The following is a 20,500-nucleotide window of genomic DNA, read 5'->3' on the forward strand; positions in this document are numbered from 1 at the left end:
TTACAATTTATCTTTATTGGAGGAGGTAAGATGGTGGAAGAATAGATGGGCGGATTCTGAGCCCTCTCCCGAAGCAGAAAGAGAGAGCAACTGAGGGTCTTGTGCTGTGAGTGTTTATTGGCAAGCTGGGAGACAGTGAACACCAGAAGAAACTGCTGGGGGGCTGCTGACAGAGGTGCCCCTCACAGGGAAGCACCCATGCGGGCTGTGTCCCTGCCCGGAGCGACCTACCAGCTTGGACGGGGAAACCTCGCCATCTTGAGAGGAAGATATGATCATGTCAGAGGCCTGAATATCCACAACCGCAGCGACCACCAAGCATCTGTGACCTCCAGAACGCGGATCCCAGGCGGCGCGAACACCTGCCCTCACAGGATTGCCCCACTGCTCAGCGAAAAGGTCAGATTTCGCGGGGAGAGGGTGGAGAGCGCTAGTGGCAAAAACAAAAAGCCTGCGCGCACAGAGCGCGCTCGCGGAAGCTGGAGGACAAGGGCGGTGATTACAAGTAGAAGCCCCCGCTGTTGGGCAGTTGTCACCCTTGAAAGTGGACGGGGCTCCTAACAGGGGAGATATCTAAAGAGCAACACATATGGATCCGGCTCAGAGGGATATCGGAGAGTTGCAGGAGATTGCAGTTGCTCGGACCTGCCCCCTCCCCCCTCCGTAGTTCCAGCTTCAGAGAGGAAGGACAAAAAAAAAAAAAAAAAAAAAAGCTGGAGAGGCTCTAGTCTAGAATCTGGAAGTCAACCTAGAAACACTGCCCCCAGAGGCTAATTCACAAATTGACTCTAGTGTAATAAAAACAAAGCAAAACCTTCCTAAAAATCAGGACTGGATCATAACAATAGAGGAAGCAAATGACCTTCATTACTGCAAATTTTAATTAAATTTTTAAAATTTTATTATTATTTTTTTAATTTTTAAATTTTTGTTTTTTATTTTTGTTTTCATTATTTGCAACATTTACTCAAGGAACTATTTTTTTTCTTTTTCCTCACTTGATTTTATCTTGATAATTATTACATTGTATATGTAATCAACATTATTACTACTACTAATTTACCTTTTTCATCTTATTTTTTTTGTTTATTTTTATAATTTTTATTTCATTTGATTATATATATATATTTTTTTTTAAATTTCAGGATTACTGTTCTACAGTCTTTATCTATCCTTCTTTCTCCAACACTTTATTCTATCCCAACCCTACCTTTATGCCTTCACCCTCTTTCCAATCTTTTCCTTTGATACCCTGTTTATCTTAACCCTTTCCTGCTCTAGATTTCCCCCATTCCTCCTAAAATTTCACCCTACTTGTATATATCTAATTTCCAACTACCTGCTCCAAACCCATTCACACCTCCCTCACAGTTGTCCTAAAAACAAAACAAAACAAAACAAAACAAAAAAAACAGTCTTTCTCTCTAACTCTTTGAAGTTGTATGTTGAATGTTAACTTTACTGAAGTTGTATGCTTTTCTTTTATAAGATTGATTTGCCTATGCTTTTTGTTTGATTGTATGTTTTTGTTAGCTGGGTTCTAGTCACCCTTATTGGTGGTTATTAATATCGCAAACACATTTCTATTCAGTGCCTTGTGTGTTGTACCTGGTTGTGTTGTATTTTGTGCCTTTAAATCAAAGCAGGAGAGAGAGAACTACACAACCAGACATCCTATGGGGAGACCAAAAAACAGCCCGCAAATGAAAGAAAAGCAGGCTTCACCAGAAAAGGAAGTAAACGATATAGAGGCAAGCAACCTACCAGAGCAAGAATTCAGAGTAACAATCTTAAGATGGCTAAAAAGAATGGAAGACAAATTTGACAATATGAGTAAGACCCAAGAGGAAATGAAAAAAACCCAAGAGGAAATGAAGATGACTCAAGATGAAATGAAAAATGACATCGCTACTATGAAGAACTCAATAGAAAGCATCAAGAGCAGACTAGAAGAAGCAGAGGATCGCATCAGTGAGCTAGAAGACAAGATGGAAAAAAATACCCAATTAGAGCAGCTTCTAGAAAAAAAAATTAAAAAGCAGGAGGAGAGCCTACGGGAGCTTTGGGACAATGCAAAACAAAACAATATTCAAATAATAGGGGTTCCGGAAGGAAAGAAAACCGAGGTAGACATGGAAAACGTATTTCAAGAAATAATGACAGAAAATTTTCCTGAGATAGAGAAGAAAAAACCCACACAAATCCAAGATGCTCGCAGAGTCCCAAGCAAAATGGATCCCAGAAGACCGACGCCAAGACATATTATAATTAAATTGGCAAACACCAATGACAAAGTTAGAATCTTAAAAGCAGCCAGAGAGAGACAGAAAGTTAGATATAAAGGAACCCCCATCAGACTAACAACTGATTTCTCAACAGAAACTTATCAGGCCAGAAGGGAATGGGATGAAATATACAAAGTCATGCAAAGAAAGGGTCTGAATCCAAGAATACTGTACCCAGCAAGGCTATCAATCAAAATTGAAGGGGAAATCAGGAGCTTCACAGACAAAAAAAGACTAAAGGAATTTATCTCCACCAAACCAGCAATGCAAGAAATGCTAAAGGGTCTACTGTAAAAATAAAGAAATAGGAAGCGAAGAAGGAACAAAGGGGAATAGAATAAAAATGGCATCAAATGAGTACCTATCATTAATAACATTAAATGTAAATGGTTTAAATGCTCCAATCAAAAGACATAGGGTAACAGACTGGATAAGAAAACAAGACCCATACATCTGTTGTCTACAAGAAACCCACCTCAGAAAAAGAGATGCACACAGACTGAGGGTGAAGGGATGGGAAAAGGTTTCCCAGGCAAATGGAAATGAACAGAAAGCTGGGGTAGCAATACTTATATCTGACAAATTAGATCTCAGAGTGAAGGACATAACAAGAGACAATGAAGGCCACTTCATAATACTAAAGGGAGCAATCAAACAAGAAGAAATAACCCTGGTAAATATATATGCACCCAATACAGGAGCACCCAAATACATAAAAAAAAAACTGCTGGAGGACATTAAGGGAGAGATTAACAGCAATACAATCATAGTAGGAGATTTTAATAACCCACTGTCACCCTTCGACAAATCATCTAAACAAAAAATCAGCAAAGAAATATCAATCCTAAATGACTCACTAGACCAGATGGAATTAATTGACATCTTCAGGACATTCCACCCCAAAGCCACAGAATATACATTCTTCTCAAATGCACATGGGACATTCTCAAAGATAGACCACATTTTGGGACATAGGCAAAGTCTCTTCAAATTCAAGAAGATAGAAATCATATCAAGGATCTTCTCAGACCATAATGGCATAAAACTGGAAATTAACTACAATAAAAATAATCCAAAGAAATCAAACACATGGAAACTAAACAGCATGCTATTAAACAAGGACTGGGTTACCAGAGAAATCAAGGAAGAAATTAAAAACATCCTGGAAACAAATGACAATGAAAACACAACAATCCAAAATCTATGGGACACAGCAAAAGCAGTTTTGAGAGGGAAGTTCATATCCTTACAAGCCTATTGCAAAAAACTAGAAAAAAGTGTAACAAATGATCTAACTCTACAACTCAAAGAGTTAGAAAAAGAGCAACAAGAAAAGCCCAGTGTAAGTAGAAGGAAGGAAATAACAAAAATCAGAGCACAGATAAACGACATAGAGACCAAAGAAACAATACATAAGATCAACAAAACCAAAAGCTGGTTCTTTGAAAGGATAAACAAGATAGATGGACCTATAGCCAGACTAACCAAGAAACAAAGAGAGAGGACCAAAATAAACAAAATCAGAAATGAAAGAGGTGAAATAACAACAGACCCCACCGAAATACAACGGATTGTTACAAAATATTATGAACAACTCTACTCCAACAAACTGAGCAACCTGGAGGAAATGGACATATTCCTAGAAAAATATAATCTTCCAAAACTCAATCAGGAAGAATCTAAAAATCTCAATAAACCAGTGACTTGGGAAGAAATTGAAACAGTCATCAAAAAGCTTCCAGCAAACAAAAGCCCAGGGCCAGATGGCTTCACAGGAGAGTTTTACCAAACATTCAAGGAAGAACTAAAAACTATCCTCCTCAGACTATTCCAAAAAATCCAAGAGGAAGGAACACTTCCAAATTCCTTCTATGAAGCCAGCATCACCCTAATACCAAAACCAGATAAAGACAACTCAATGAAAGAGAATTACAGGCCAATATCCCTCATGAACATAGATGCCAAAATCCTCAACAAAATTCTAGCAAATCGACTCCAGAAGAACATCACAAAGATCATACACCATGACCAAGTAGGATTTATTCCAGGAATGCAAGGATGGTACAATATCCGCAAATCAATAAACGTGATACATCACATAAACAAATTGAAAGATAAAAATCATATAGTCATATCAATTGATGCAGAAAAAGCATTTGATAAAATCCAACACCCTTTCCTGATAAAAACTCTTAACAAGGTGGGAGTACAAGGATCATACCTCAACATAATAAAAGCTATATATGATAAACCCACAGCCAACATTATACTCAATGGGCAAAAACTAAAACCATTCCCTCTAAGAACAGGAACAAGACAGGGATGCCCACTCTCGCCACTCCTGTTTGACATAGTACTGGAAGTACTAGCCATTGCAATTAGACAAGAGGAGGAAATAAAAGGCATCCAAATTGGAAAAGAAGAAGTAAAGTTATCCTTATTTGCAGATGACATGATATTGTACATAAAAAACCCAAAAGACTCCATTAAAAAACTAATTGACTTAATAAATAAATTTGGTAATGTAGCAGGATACAAAATTAATGCCAAGAAATCCATGGCTTTTCTATACACCAACAGAGACTGCAGAAACAGAGACTAAAAAAGCAATTCCATTTACCATCGCACCAAAAAAATTAAGATACCTAGGAATAAATTTAACTAAGGAAGTAAAGGACCTATATGCGGAAAACTACACGACACTGAAAAAAAGAGATAGAGGAAGATGTAAGGAGATAGAAGAACATACCATGTTCATGGATTGGTAGGATCAACATCATCAAAATGACCATACTTCCTAAAGCAATCTATAGGTTCAATGCACTCCCCATTAAAATACCAATGACATATTTCACCGACCTAGAAAGAACTCTCCAAAAGTTCATAAAAGACCCTGAATAGCCACAGCAATCCTGAGAAAGAAGAGTAAAGTAGGAGGGATCTCAATACCAGACTTCAAACTATATTACAAAGCCACTGTTCTCAAAACAGCCTGGTACTGGCACAAGAACAGACATATAGATCAATGGAATGGAATCGAGAACCCAGATATCAACCCAAATCACTATGCTCAATTAATATTTGACAAAGGAGGCACAAATATACAATGGAGTCAAGACAGTCTCTTCAATAAATGGTGTTGGGAAAATTGGACAGACACATGCGAAAGAATGAAACTAGATCACCAACTTACACCATTCACAAAAATAAACTCAAAATGGATACAGGACTTAAACATCAGACGGGAAACCATAAAATACTAGAAGCATCCACAGGCAGCAAAATCTCAGACGTATGCCAAAAGAACTTCTTCACTGATACTACCCCTAGGGCAATGGAAGCTAAAGAGAAAATAAACAAATGGGACTACATCAAAATAAAAAGCTTTTTTACAGCAAAAGAAACCATCAACAAAACAACAAGAAAGCCCACAGTGTGGGAGAACATATTTGCAAATGATACCACTGATAAAGGTTTAATCTCCAACATCTACAAACAGCTTAAACAACTAAATAAAGGGAAGATAAATAATCCAATTAAAAAATGGGCAATGGACCTAAATAGAACATTTTTAAAAGAAGACAGAAGGAAGGCCAAAAGGCACATGAAAACATGCTCAAAGTCACTAATTGTCCGAGAGATGCAAATCAAAACAACAATGCGGTACCATCTCACACCTGTCAGAATGGCCAACATCAACAAATCAACAAGGACAAGTGATGGCAAGGTTGTGGAGAAAAAGGAACCCTCGTGCACTGCTGGTGGGAATGCAGACTGGTGCAACCACTGTAGAGAACAGTGTGGAGTTTCCTCAAAAAACTGAAAATGGAACTCCCATTTGACCCAGTAATCCCACTTCTAGGAATATATCCCAAGAAACTAGAAACACCAATCAGAAAGGATATATGCACCCCTATGTTTATAGCAGCACAATCTACAATAGCCAGAATTTGGAAACAGCCTAAGTGTCCGTCAGCAGATGATTGGATCCAAAAACTATGGTACATCTACACAATGGAATACTATTCTGCCATAAAAAAGAAGGAATTCTCATCATTTGCAGCAACCTGGATGGAATTGGAGAACATTATGCTGAGTGAAATAAGCCAATCAATGAAAGAGAAACACCACATGACCTCACTCATTTGTGGATAATAAAGAGCATTATAAACTGATGAACCAAAAGATAGATATAGAGACAGTATATCAACAAGTAGACTGTCAAATTACAGCGGGGAGGGGAGGAAGATCTGGGGGAGATAATAGATCAACCGAAGGACTTTTATACATGCATATAAGTACAACCAATGGACACAAAACTCTGGGGAGGGAAAGGATGTGTGGGAAGGAGGGAGGGGGGCAAAAAAAAAAATCAATAAAATATATTAAAAAAATAAAAATAAAAATAAAAAAATTAAAATAAATAAATAAAAATAGGAGAATAATTCCAAAAATAACTATTTCATCAAATAACTGACACTTAAATTACAGGCAATACGTGGCCAGTTTATTGAAATAAGAATAAAGAAGAAGATTGCTAATTGCCAAATGACCTGAGTTTACAAAACTTTTATGATGCTCAAGAAAAGAGGCGGGAATGACAACTCTGAGAAAACTTTCCTTATTCTGTGTGGCCTGGGATTCTATATCTTGGATACTTTTCTGTCTGCATCTCTTCCTGGAAATACATATTCAATAGAGGTATTAAGAATTACACTCCAAACTAATGTTATCTCAAATCTTTTATCGCCTGTGCCCTAACTTACGTGCCCTTACTAAATATGTTGAAGTAGCTATCCACAGTTACTTTATATATACTTACTCAAATGTTTGTTTCATTTTCCCACCTTCTCCAATGTGTTTCCAGATGGTAGAAGCAACTAAATGAATATCCAGCCGGTGGGCACTAGTCATTAATCCCAGTGAGTTTAGTAAAGAGTGGTTCATAGTGAGTTATTATATAAATAGCTTATGGCCTTTTCCAAATTATTTCAGATTTGATTTCCCACAATTAAAACTTCCTTTTAATTGCTAATGGAATAACTTCTTGAATGTCAATGATAATAGAATTAAGCTTTATAAAATCGTGTTTTCTAAACCATCTGTATAGGTTACGTTTTTTTAAATTTTGTTTTTATAAAAACCTCTCTTATTTACCAGGTTGGGGGACTGAGGCAAAGAGAAGACTAACTTGCCCCAGATCACATGGTTGGTTATTGGTAGCATCAGATTAGAGCCCTCCCTCCTAACTACTATGTTCTTCTGCTCTAGGGCCATGGGTTGCAGTCAACGGGGCAGTCCGGAGCTATGCTTTCAAATAAATTCTCCAGGTTCCAATTAAACCTATAAAAACCTAACTTCAAGAGAAATCTTTGAAAAGAAAATTCAGGAAAGGAAGAAGAAACTCCTGTAATTGAACACATTAGCTCAGATAACTACATACAAGTGTGAAGAATGGTTTCACGGGGAGATGAGAACCATTTTCAACTCCCTAAAGAAGATTTTTATTGAACAACAAAGAAGATTGGCTGGGGGTGGGGGGAGGGAATGTAGAGTTGTTTTTTGTTGTTTTTTTTAAAGATGAGTTTAGCATTCCTTCATGGAATTTGTGAAAAACTGGCAAGATAGTTTCTCTCCCAGGAAAGGTGTTCAGATGGAGGATGTTTACCCTGATGGTGTCTTCTAGTCGCTATGAAATCCTCCACCATCTCAACCTAATCACAAACGTATCTATTTTACATGCTTTTACTTATTTGCTTATGTATTACTGAAACAATTTATTTACTTATTTTGCATGTAAGTGTACTACATGCAAACATGTTTCTAGGAGCTTTGTGTAAATTATTTGCTGCTTAAAAAAATCTATGCTTTATGTGTTACTATCTGCTTTTTGCAAATGAGGAAACTGAGACATGACCTATGATCTTTGCTCTTTTGTTACATGATGGTTTACGAGGCTTGTATATCATAATATAGAGTTAAGTGTTCCAAATAGGGCCAAATACACATACATTTTTTATGTAAAACTAGACTATACAATGTGATGAAGAGAAGACAGCATGAAGCTTAGAGTCAGATGATCTGTGTTGGCTTGTGCTTTGCAATTTACTGGTTATTTGCATCTCTAAAGTTCAGTCCTCTCATCTGCAAAATAAAGACAGTAAATACATTGTACTGTATTCTAGGTTGGCCAGCCATTCTGTTTTGTGGATTCTAAAGTTTTCCAGAGGTGAGAGATTTTAGTGCTGAAACCTGGAGAATCCCAGGCAGACCAGACACTCTACTTGTAGTGAACATCAACGTTGACAATAAATGTGAAAATAAGTGTCTATTTTTGCTCATGAAATATTAAAATTCTTCTTACGAATACTGGAGTCCACATGTAGATTGTCATGCTTACTGGGGCTAGGCACTTCTGCCAGCCACGATGACTTGACAGTGTTACTATTCTGATTTAACTGGACGCAGAGAAAGTGCTTGGAGAGCCTCTGGACTCCTGTCCCTAGGGGCTAGGTGTGCAGGGAGAACCCAGTTTCTTCTAGGCACACTGTGATTTACTTTGCCTTCTATCCAAGTCAATAGGTTTGAAGAGACAAGAGTGTTTTTAAAGAGTCACAAGGACAGAGTTCAGAAGGTCACTGTTTGGCCCTGGCATCATTTTTCCAAACATGTCCACAGTGACAACACATGCTGATATAGTGACAAGGTGGAAAACAAGTGCTTTTCCCTTTGTGTTCGCCCGATGATGAACCCAGCCCAGGAATCTTTGTATGACTTTGAACCAAGGGGGACAATATAGTCTATGGTTCAATTTAGCTATTCCTGTAAAAGTGATGCATTTTCATGAAACTCAATCCTTCATGACCAGCATCTGGGGCCCTCCAGAGACCTGCTGTCACTCATTCTGTCTGGGCCCCCGAGTGTTCCTGCGACCACAGTTCTCCTCGGTGCATTTTTTATCCACCAACGTGGAGCCTAGAATCCTCAATGTCACTAACATCCCATCCTGGGCTCCTTACCCCAACTGGCCGTTTTCTGATCAGAAAAAGCTTTGAGGGCATCCGAGTGACAGAGAGAAAGGAAAAACGACAGTACTGTGTTTCAATTTAATTAGACAAATGCTTATTGACCATCCATTAATTGGAAAGATTAGCACCAACAGCTATCAAACTAAAAAATGAATAAAACATGCTGCCATCATGAATCGAAGGAAAGACAAGTGTGAATGTGATTAAATTAGTGAGCAGGCTGCGAGGTATAGCAGATGAGAAGCACGTGGGATTCTGGAGAGTGAGACCACGTCTCTGGGCAGGGAGGAAAAGGCAGGACAGAACTCCAAAGGGGACAGGTGTCCCACAGGATTAAGGCTAAATATTGAGGAAACAGCACTTGGTGCTTTGACAATGGAAAGAGAGCCAAGTGTGCTCGCAGAAAAGTTGCAGTTTTAACAAAATTTGTCAATACTGGGGGAGTAAGAAAAGGAGAAAATATGAATGGAAATTAGGCTGGAGTCAGAACGACAGGGCTCATTGAGTTTCGCCTTTATTCTAGTGACAGGGGAATGGTAACAGGAGGTTTTAAACAGGATGTTGGCATGGCCATCCTTAGCTTTCAGGAAAGGAACCAGGAAAACCCAGGAGCATTAAAAAGAGAGGAAACCTTGTGAGTAGATTGCAGAGTGTGAATAAAATCAGGGGAATAGTGATAAGAGCTTCCAAAGAGGTGTGTGTGTTGGGGGGGAGGAGAGAAATGGAGATGAGACAGAGAAATCCTCTGGAAATCCAATCAATAAGCCATGCATGTGTGTGTAATATTGCCATGCATCTTCTGGCAATATTCGGAGGAGAGAAGAATGGGAATGGATGGATTCATCCACCCAATGAACATATATAAAGTGTCTGTCTATGCTGTGCTAGACATGCCAAATGTAGACACCTAATGCTTGGTCTCCTCCTCCCTTAGGAAGGTAACCTTAGTTGGAACACAGTATATCCACCCCTATGTGATCACAGCTAAGACTGCAACAGACACTCAGACATGGCAGTGGATGAACATGGAGAGCTAGGAAGGGAAGAAAGGGTCCATCAAGAATATCCTAGAAACTTTCAAGTGTGCCATGGACATGAAAGGTAGGACATTAAAAAGCCGGTGGCCACCTGCTCTCTCTAAGATCGCCTCTCCCAACCTCTTTCTTCCTTGATAATTTTTAATAAGAACAACTAAATTTTTGTTTCAGAGAATAGACAGGCATTTAAATAATGTTGTTTGCTTATTAGAATATGTGCTTCATCACATCTCATTCACCACTGCCAAAAGAAATAGCTGATGAGCCGAAACCGGTTTGGCTCAGTGGTAGAGCGTCAGTATGTGGACTGAAAGGTCCCAGGTTCGATTCCAGTCAGGGGCATGTACATTGGTTGTGGGCACATCCCTGGTAGTGGGTGTGCAAGAGGCAGCTGGTCGATGTTTCTGGCTCTCTATCTCTCTCCCTTCCTCTCTGTAAAAAATCAATTAAAAATATATTTTTAAAAAGAGAAAGAAATAGCTGATGAATAAGTAAAGGCTTTATTACTGTTTGATCCAGTCCTTTCACCTTCCACTTCTCAAAATCTCTCTCTCTCTCTCTCTCTCCCTCTCTCTCTCTCTCTCTCTCTCTCTCTCTCTCTCTCTCTCTTTCTCTCTCTCTCTCTCATACACACACATACACACCTTGACTCAACAGCTTTTTATCCTAAAGGAGAAGGAAGATCAATGGAGTAGGAGACAGATAGGAGGCATCGGGCATATGAAAGCTTTGTTAATATGGGGCAGATGGCCAGCTCCTACTAATTTTTATGTGAATGACTCCCCTTTCCCTCCTCTATTACCACAGTCCTTTCCTCTTCTTTGTGTATGAAAAGCATTCAGAAAAACATACGCAAGTGCTAAGACAGCTTGGCCAATGCTGAGTGATTAATTGTGAGATCCTCAAACATCGGAATCGCTCAGGGTAAGCAAGAATCGCTCAGGGTAAACAAGATTCAGAAGGAGGCGCAATGCTCACCTGATATACAGAAGGACAATGACAGTGGGAATTAGGAGAACAACACGGACGATAAAGCTGTCCCTACAATTATCCAGAAGACAGGTTGGTTGTCGTTTTTACCTAGGGGGAAAAAAATTATAATAGGAATTAGGAATTCAGCCAAAGCTAGCAAAAAGGAAGATAGAAAAATGAGAAAAGATACATCCATCATCATAGAGGCACAATTGAAAACAAACAACAAATCCAAGAGGGGAAAAAAATAGGATGAGATAAGGGAAAAAGATAAATTTCCATTCAGTCTCTTAAGTATTTTGGACTCATGACAAAATTTCTCTAGTTCCTTGATCTCTAAGATTGGATTTGACACCTTAAGAATAAGGATAGAAAGAGTGTATGTCTGAGACAGATATCCCTTCATTCTAATGAGCTCCTGATAGCAAATGTAAAGTCTTTTAAGAAAAAAAAAAAAACAGGCGGAGCTTGAAGATGGCCACCGAACAGTCGGACTTGTTCTGACTCTGGTCCCAGAACGGATAAAAGTAGCATCTGAGTCGCTCAGGGAGGGTTGATTAGCCGCTGAGGGGCACCCGAGGTCTCAAGGAAGCTAGGGAGCGATCCGCGGCGGCGGCGGCAGCGGCTGCGGCGGCGGCGGCGGCGCTGCGAGAAAGGAGTGGCTTCTCTGAGGCCTGGAAAGCCCACTGCGGATAGGTCCATCCAGTAGCTGAGACGCCCGAGTTGGCGCAGGCGCGTGGATTCAAAGGAGTTCTTCAGTCACCCACGGAAAGGTCAGAGTTTGCGGGGAAAGCCTGAGAGATCGCGGTCCCGCGTGGCGGGGAGCCACGGTAACCGGGGAGTTCCGGCCCCGCCTCCATGGAGCACCCGCAAAGCTGAGCCCTAAGAAGGCTGCAGCCACATCTAGTGTTGGGTTTGGCATAAGCTTCCCCAGAAGCGGGAATTTTTTTTTTTATTTAAAAAAAAAACGCCAGGTGACACGGGACAGAGTGTTAAGAATAGCGGCTGTCCCGCCAAGGGCGGAACATCTGGACACCTCGGCGCCTGATCCCCTTCACCCCCTAGCTTCAGAATACTAGGGAAGGACTGCCTAATTGGGCATATCCGGGGAATTTGCAGGGAGAAATTGCCTTCCTGGAAACAAGGGATCGGAGCCAGAAGAGATAGTCTGGGAGCCAGCTGGCACCCTGCCAGCTAGAGCCATAGAGAAAGAAGGCCAGAGCAACCAAAAAGACTGGGAGGTCAAACCGGAAACACTGACACCTAAGAGCTGAAATACAAACTGCCCTTCTTTTTTTTTTTTCTCTTTTGTCTTTTAATTAATCAAAAATAAATGGACACAAATAACTAAGATATAGCCTACTTAAAATTAAGGATTACCTTACAAAACTGAGGTGTACTGGAAAGCTGGGAATTGCAAGACTGTCTGGTCTGAGAATCAGAAGTGCCAAATACATTAACTGAGGAAGTGAGTGACCACTACTGGTCATTTTTATGCTAATTTTGCTATTCTTTATTATATTTTCATTTTTTACATCTTTTATTTAATTTTCATTTTTCATATCTTTTACTTAAGAAACAATTTTTTTTCTTTTTTCCTTACTTGATTTTACCTTTTCAATTATTACATTTTTCAATCTCTATCATCACTATTACTACTGCTATTTTGCAATTTTTTTTTAAATTTTTATTTATTCATTTTTTCTCTCTCTAGTACCATTTTATTTTTTCTTTATTTTACATTGGGAATAACCTTCATTCTATTTTAATCTCTACTATAGCATCATTCAACCCTGTCTCAACTCAACCTTTACACTATCACTCTCTTACTAAACTTTACCCTTTAGTCTCCAGTTTATCCTATCCCATTCCGGCTTTAGTTTTTCCTCTATTCTCTCTGTATACCCCCTGCTAAAGCTCTCACTATAATTATAGACCTAAGATCCAACCCCTGATCCAAATGCATAAATACCAATCTCTGCACTATATTAACTAGTTTAAAAAAAAAAAATCTGTTCTCCCCTCTATCCTTTTCACATTGTGTGTGTGAAGGTTGATTATTGTGAATTTTTATGCTTTTTAGTGAAATTGTTATGCTTATTCCTGTATTGTTATTGTTGCTTTGTATTTTTTTTTAAATCCTCTGTTTTTGTTTGTTTCTTTTACTTCTGTATATCATAGCCTTACTTAATAATAGTGGATATTGTAGTTTGTATTAATCTCCAAATATTGTTACTGGCATTGGCTGTGTTCAGAGGTTGTTCTATGGCAATTTTCTCCACATATATATAGTTTGTTTCCCATTTCTCTTTTAGTTTGCTTCTTCTTCTCTCTCTCTCTCTCTCTCTCTCTCTCTCTCTCTCTCTCTCTATATATATATATATATATATATATATATATATATATATATATATATATATCTCCCTCTTCTTTTTTTCCCTGTTTTCCAACTTCATTTTGTCATTACTTTTTTTCTTCTTCTTTTTCTATCTCTTTATCCCTCTTTTCTTTTTTTTTTCTTTTTTTTAATTTACTTAATTTTTTTTAATTTTAATTTTTTTTAATTTTTCTTTATTTTATTTTTACCTTTATTCCTTCTCTCCTATCCCCTAAGTTGCCTTACTCTAGTGGTCACCTTTATTAGAGGTTATTAATATTGTAAATACATTCCTGTTAAGTGCCTCTTGTGTTGTACCTGGTAGTGTTGTATTTTGTACCTCAAAAATCAACGAAGGAGAAGGAATACCACATAACCAGACTTCCTGAAAAGAGAGGCAATGGGGAGACAAAAACATAGTCCGCACGTGAAAGAAAAGCAGGCATCACCAGAAAAGGAAGTAAACGAGTCAGGGCAAGCAGCCTACCAGAGCAAGAATTCAGAGTAATGATCATAGCATGGCTAAAAAGAATGGAAGAGAAATTTGACAATAGCCAAGAAGAAATGAGGAAGAACCATGAGGAAATGAAGAAGAGCCATGAGGAACTGAAGAAGAACCAAGAAGAAATGAAAAGTGACATCGCTACCATGAAGAACTCAATAGAAAGCATCAAGAGTAGACTAGATGAAGCAGAGGACCGCATCAGTGAGCTAGAAGATAAGATGGAAAAAAATACCCAAGTAGAGCAACTTCTAGAAATAAAGATTAAAAAGCAGGAGGAGAGCCTACGGGAGCTTTGGGACAAAACAAAACAAAATAATATTCGAATAATAGGGGTTCCAGAAGGAAAGGAAACTGAGGTAGACATGGAAAAAGTATTTCAAGAAATAATGACAGAAAACTTTCCTGAAATAGAAAATTAAAAACCCACACAAATCCAAGATGCCCGCAGAGTCCCAAGCAAAATGAATCCCAGAAGACAGACTCCAAGGCACATTATAATTAAATTGACAAACAACAATGACAAAGTAAGAATCTTAAAAGCAGCCAGAGAGAGACAGAAAGTTACATACAAAGGAACCCCCATCAGAATAGCAACTGATTTCTCAACAGAAACTTATCAGGCCAGAAGGGAATGGGACGAAATATACAAAGTCATGCAAAGGAAGGGTCTGAATCCAAAAATACTGTACCCAGCAAGGCTATCAATCAAAATTGAAGGGGAAATCAGGAGCTTCACAGACAAAAAAAGACTGAAGGAATTCATCTCCACCAAACCAGCAATGCAAGAAATGCTAAAGGGTCTACTGTAAAAATAAAGAAATAAGAAGTGAAGAAGGAACACAGGTATAGAATAAAAATGGTGTCAAATGAGTACCTATCAATAATAACCTTAAATGTAAATGGATTAAATGCTCTAATTAAAAGACATAGGGTAACAGATTGGATAAGAAAACAAGACCCATACATCTGTTGTCTACAAGAAACCCACCTCAGAAAAAGAGATGCACACAGACTGAGGGTGAAGGGATGGAAAAAAGTTTTCCAGGCAAATGGAAATGAAAAAAAAAGCTGGGGTAGCAATATTTATATCTGACAAATTAGATCTCAGAGTGAAGGACATAACAAGAGATAATGAAGGCCACTTCATAATAATAAAGGGAACAATCCAACAAGAAGAAATAAACCTGGTAAATGTATATGCACCCAATACAGGAGCAACCAAATACATTAAAAAACTGCTGGAGGACATTAGGGAGAGATTAATAGCAATACAATCATAGTAGGAGATTTTAATACCCCACTGTAACCCTTCGACAAATCATCTAAACAAAAAATCAGCAAAGAAATATCAATCCTAAATGACTCACTAGACCAGATGGAATTAATTGACATCTTCAGGACACTCCACCCCAAAGCCACAGAATATACATTCTACTCAAGTGCACATGGGACATTCTCAAATATAGACCACATTTTGGGACATAGGCAAAGTCTCTTCAAATTCAAGAAGATAGAAATCATATCAAGCATCTTCTCAGACCATAATGGCATAAAACTGGAAATTAACTACAATAAAAATAATCCAAAGAAATAAAACACATGGAGACTAAACAGCTTGCTATTAAACAAGGAATGGGTTACCAGAGAAATCAAGGAAGAAATTAAAAACATCTTGGAAACAAATGACAATGAAAACACAACAATCCAAAATCTATGGGACACAGCAAAAGCAGTTTTGAGAGGGAAGTTCATATCCTTACAAGCCTATTGCAAAAAACTAGAAAAAATAGTAACAGATGATCTAACTCTACAACTCAAAGAGTTAGAAAAGGAGCAACAAGAAAAGCCCAGTGTAAGCAGAAGGAAGGAAATAACAAAAATCAGAGCACAGATAAACGACATAGAGACCAAAAAAACAATACATAAGATCAACAAAACCAAGAGCTGGTTCTTTGAAAGAATAAACAAGATAGATGGACCTCTAGCCAGACTAACCAAGAAACAAAGAGAGAGGACCCAAATAAACAAAATCAGAAATGAAAGAGGTGAAATAACAACAGACCCCACCGAAATACAACGGATTGTTACAAAATACTACGAACAACTCTACTCCAACAAACTGAACAACCTGGAGGAAATGGACATATTCCTAGAAAAATACAAACTTCCAAAACTCAATCAGGAAGAATCTAAAAATCTCAATAGACCAGTGACTTGGGAAGAAATTGAAACAGTCATCAAAAAGCTTCCAGCAAACAAAAGCCCAGGGCCAGATGGCTTCACAGGAGAGTTTTACCAAACATTCAAGGAAGAACTAAAAACTGTCCTCCTCAGACTATTCCAAAAAATTCAAGAGGAAGGAACACTTCCAAACTCCTTCTATGAAGCCAGCATCACCCTAATACCAAAACCTGATAAAGACAACTCAATGAAAGAGAATTACAGACCAATATCCCTCATGAACATAGATGCCAAAATCCTCAACAAAATTCTAGCAAATCGGCTCCAGCAGAGCATCACAAAGATCATACACCATAACCAAGTAGGATTTATTCCAGGAATGCAAGGTTGGTACAATATCCGCAAATCAATAAATGTGATACATCACATAAACAAGTTGAAAGATAAAAATCATATAGTCATATCAATTGATGCAGAAAAAGCATTTGATAAAATCCAACACCCTTTCCTGATAAAAACTCTTAACAAGGTGGGAGTACAAGGATCATACCTCAACATAATAAAAGCTATATATGATAAACCCACAGCCAACATCATACTCAATGGGCAAAAACTAAAACCATTCCCTCTAAGAACAGGAACAAGACAGGGATGCCCACTCTCGCCACTCCTCTTTGACATAGTACTGGAAGTACTAGCCATTGCAATTAGACAAGAGGAGGAAATAAAAGGCATCCAAATTGGAAAAGAAGAAGTAAAGTTATCCTTATTTGCAGACAACAAGATATTGTATATAAAAAACCCAAAAGACTCCATTAAAAAACTAATTGGCTTAATAAATGAATTTGGCAATGTAGCAGGATACAAAATTAACACCAAGAAATCTATGGCATTTCTATACACCAACAGTGAGTTTATAGAAACAGAGACTAAAAAAGCAATTCCATTTACCATCGCACCAAAAAAATTAAGATACCTAGGAATAAACTTAACTAAGGAAGTAAAGGACCTATACGCGGAAAACTACACAACACTGAAAAAAGAAATAGAGGAAGATGTAAACAGATGGAAGAACATACCATGTTCATGGATTGGTAGAATCAACATCATCAAAATGACCATACTTCCTAAAGCAATCTATAGGTTCAATGCACTCCCCATTAAAATACCAACGGCATATTTCACTGACCTAGAAAGAACTCTCCAAAAGTTCATTTGGAACAATAAAAGACCCCAAATAGCCACAGCAATCCTGAGAAAGAAGAGTAAAGTAGGAGGTATCTCAATACCAGACTTCAAACTATATTACAAAGCCACTGTTCTCAAAACAGCCCGGTACTGGCACAAAAACAGACATATAGATCAATGGAATCGAATCGAGAACCCAGATATCAACCCAAATCACTATGCTCAATTAATATTTGACAAAGGAGGCACAAATATACAATGGAGTCAAGACAGTCTCTTCAATAAATGGTGTTGGGAAAATTGGACAGATACATGCAAAAGAATGAAACTAGGTCACCAACTTACACCATACACAAAAATAAACTCAAAATGGATACAGGACTTAAACATCAGACGGGAAACCAAAAATACTAGAAGCATCCACAGGCAACAAAATCTCAGACGTATGCCAAAAGAACTTCTTCACTGATACTACCCCTAGGGCAATGGAAGCTAAAGAGAAAATAAACAAATGGGACTACATCAAAATAAAAAGCTTTTTTACAGCAAAAGAAACCATCATCAAAACAACAAGAAAGCCCACTGTGTGGGAGAACATATTTGCAAATGTTACCACTGATAAAGGTTTAATCTCCAACATCTACAAACAGCTTATACAACTAAATAAAAGGAAGATGAATGATCCAATTAAAAAATGGGCAATGGACCTAAATAGAATATTTTCAAAAGAAGACAGAAGGAAGGCCAAAAGGCACATGAAAACATGCTCAAAGTCACTAATTGTCCGAGAGATGCAAATCAAAACAACAATGCGGTACCATCTCACACCTGTCAGAATGGCCAACATCAACAAATCAGCAAACGACAAGTGTTGGCGAGGTTGCGGAGAAAAAGGAACCCTCGTGCACTGCCGGTAGGAATGCAGACTGGTGCAACCACTGTGGAGAACAGTGTGGAGATTCCTCAAAAAACTGAAAATGGAACTCCCATTTGACCCAGTAATCCCACTTCTAGGAATATATCCCAAGAAACTAGAAACACCAATCAGAAAGGATATATGCACCCCTATGTTCATAGCAGCACAATCTACAATAGCCAGAATTTGGAAACAGCCTGTCAGTCAGCAGATGATTGGATCCAAAAACTATGGTATATCTACACAAGGGAATACTATGCTGCCATAAAAAAGAAGGAATTCTCATCATTTGCAGCAACCTGGATGGAATTGGAGAACATCATGCTGAGTGAAATAAGCCAATCAATGAAAGAGAAACACCACATGACCTCACTCATTTGTGGATAATAAAGAACATTATAAACTGATGAACCATAAGATAGATATAGAGACAGTATATCAACAAGTAGACTGTCAAATTACAGCGGGGAGGGGAGGAAGATCTGGGGGAGATAATAGATCAACCGAAGGACTTGTATACATGCATATAAGTGCAACCAATGGACACAAAACTCTGGGGAGGGAGGGAGTGGGTCAAAAAAAAAATCAATAAAATATATTTAAAAAATAAAATAAAATAAAATAAAAAAGAAAAAAAAATAAAAAATAAATAAAAAAGAAAAAAAACCGTCAAAATAATATACAAATAAAGATTACTTAAGTATGATGTATTAAGTACATTCAACACACAACAGTACTAGTATGTAACTTTGATGTTTATATGTAGAATTTTGTTTAAAACCATTTTCTACTCAGCTGGGATTAATGGTAAAAACTAATCAGCAAAAAATGTGTTACTCCAACTCACTGCTTCCATGGAATCTGAAATTCCCACCCTGGTTCTTTCACTATCTAGTTTGAAAGGTACAAACAAGAAAGAAAGGGAGGGTGGGCAGAGAGAAAGAAAGTATTAATGAGAGAGAATCATTAATCTGCTGCTTCCTGCCTACCCTCCCCCCACTCCCCTCCCCACAGGGTATTGAGCCTGCAACCCAGGCATGAGCCCTTGACCAGAATTGAACTGTGACCTCCTGGTTCAAAGGTGGAAGCTTAAACACTGAGCCACGCCAGCTAGGCTCACTATCCCATTTTTTGACTTCCAGCAAATCCTTAACCTTCTCTGCATGCCTTTCTTCATCAGTCCACTGGTGACAGTGATGACACCTCTGATTAAATCACAGAATTATGGTGAGAATCGAATGAGACAATATCCAAGAGTAGTAAACTACTAGAGAGACATCACCTCTGCAGTATGACCCCAGTGAGCTCAGAGCCTGTTTCAGCTGTAAACTGCCTCCTGCCCACAGCACACCTCACCCACTGCCTCTCACAGAGCTCCCTCCCAGGAGAAGAAAACCCATTTGTGCTGTTGTGGGAATGGATGGAACTGGAACCCAGGGACTGTCCTCATTGCTACCTTTTTGGGGACAGCAAACATGAGAGATGGGTATAAGCCAAGGCAGAGACAGCACGACTTTCTGGCTCTGGAAATTAGAGCCCCATGCTGGCCCTGTGATTCCGGCTCTCTGGAATCCCACAGTAACTGGAGAAATCACACTTCTCATGGATTTTTAACCACCTGACAGATTACATCTTCCTTTAGAATTCACTGTATTTAGCTGCGATTTTTTTCATGGTAAGAGCTCAAAGTCAACACCCACTCATTCTTTTGCAGATATTACTAAGAACCTAAGTTAAATAATGAGCACTACTTTTACACTTTAAATTCATTTAAACTATTAGGTGAATAAAAGTATATAAACTTGTCCAAATTTGATGGGAAAGGAATTTACTCAGAGCAAAAACACATTATTCCAGCTACAAAAAGAACAATTAATCTTTCTCCCCATGAAATAAGAAATTAACTTTTTGAAGCTCTTGGCACATTATGAAAATAAACAAAATACCTGAAATTATTTTACATTATAACCCAGGACTATAAAAGGACTTGCTGTACTGAAATAATTTGAAT

General features: G+C 38.3%; 1 protein-coding gene across 1 annotated transcript in view; it reads right to left on the reverse strand.

The window, feature by feature from the left end:
• LOC311624842 (CD226 antigen-like) overlaps window positions 1-20,500 on the reverse strand; it is a gene marked incomplete at its 3' end in the record, with an annotated part of 58,888 nt that overhangs the window by 524 nt on the left and 37,864 nt on the right. Inside the window, 3 exon segments of the mRNA XM_084888431.1 lie at window positions 6,849-6,963; window positions 11,329-11,371; window positions 11,374-11,430. Coding sequence (XP_084744557.1) covers window positions 6,849-6,963; window positions 11,329-11,371; window positions 11,374-11,430 — 215 coding nt within the window.

This window comes from Pipistrellus hanaki, assembly GCF_964339955.1.
Source record: "Pipistrellus hanaki genome assembly, chromosome: 6".
Classification (NCBI taxonomy): Eukaryota; Metazoa; Chordata; class Mammalia; order Chiroptera; family Vespertilionidae; genus Pipistrellus; species Pipistrellus hanaki.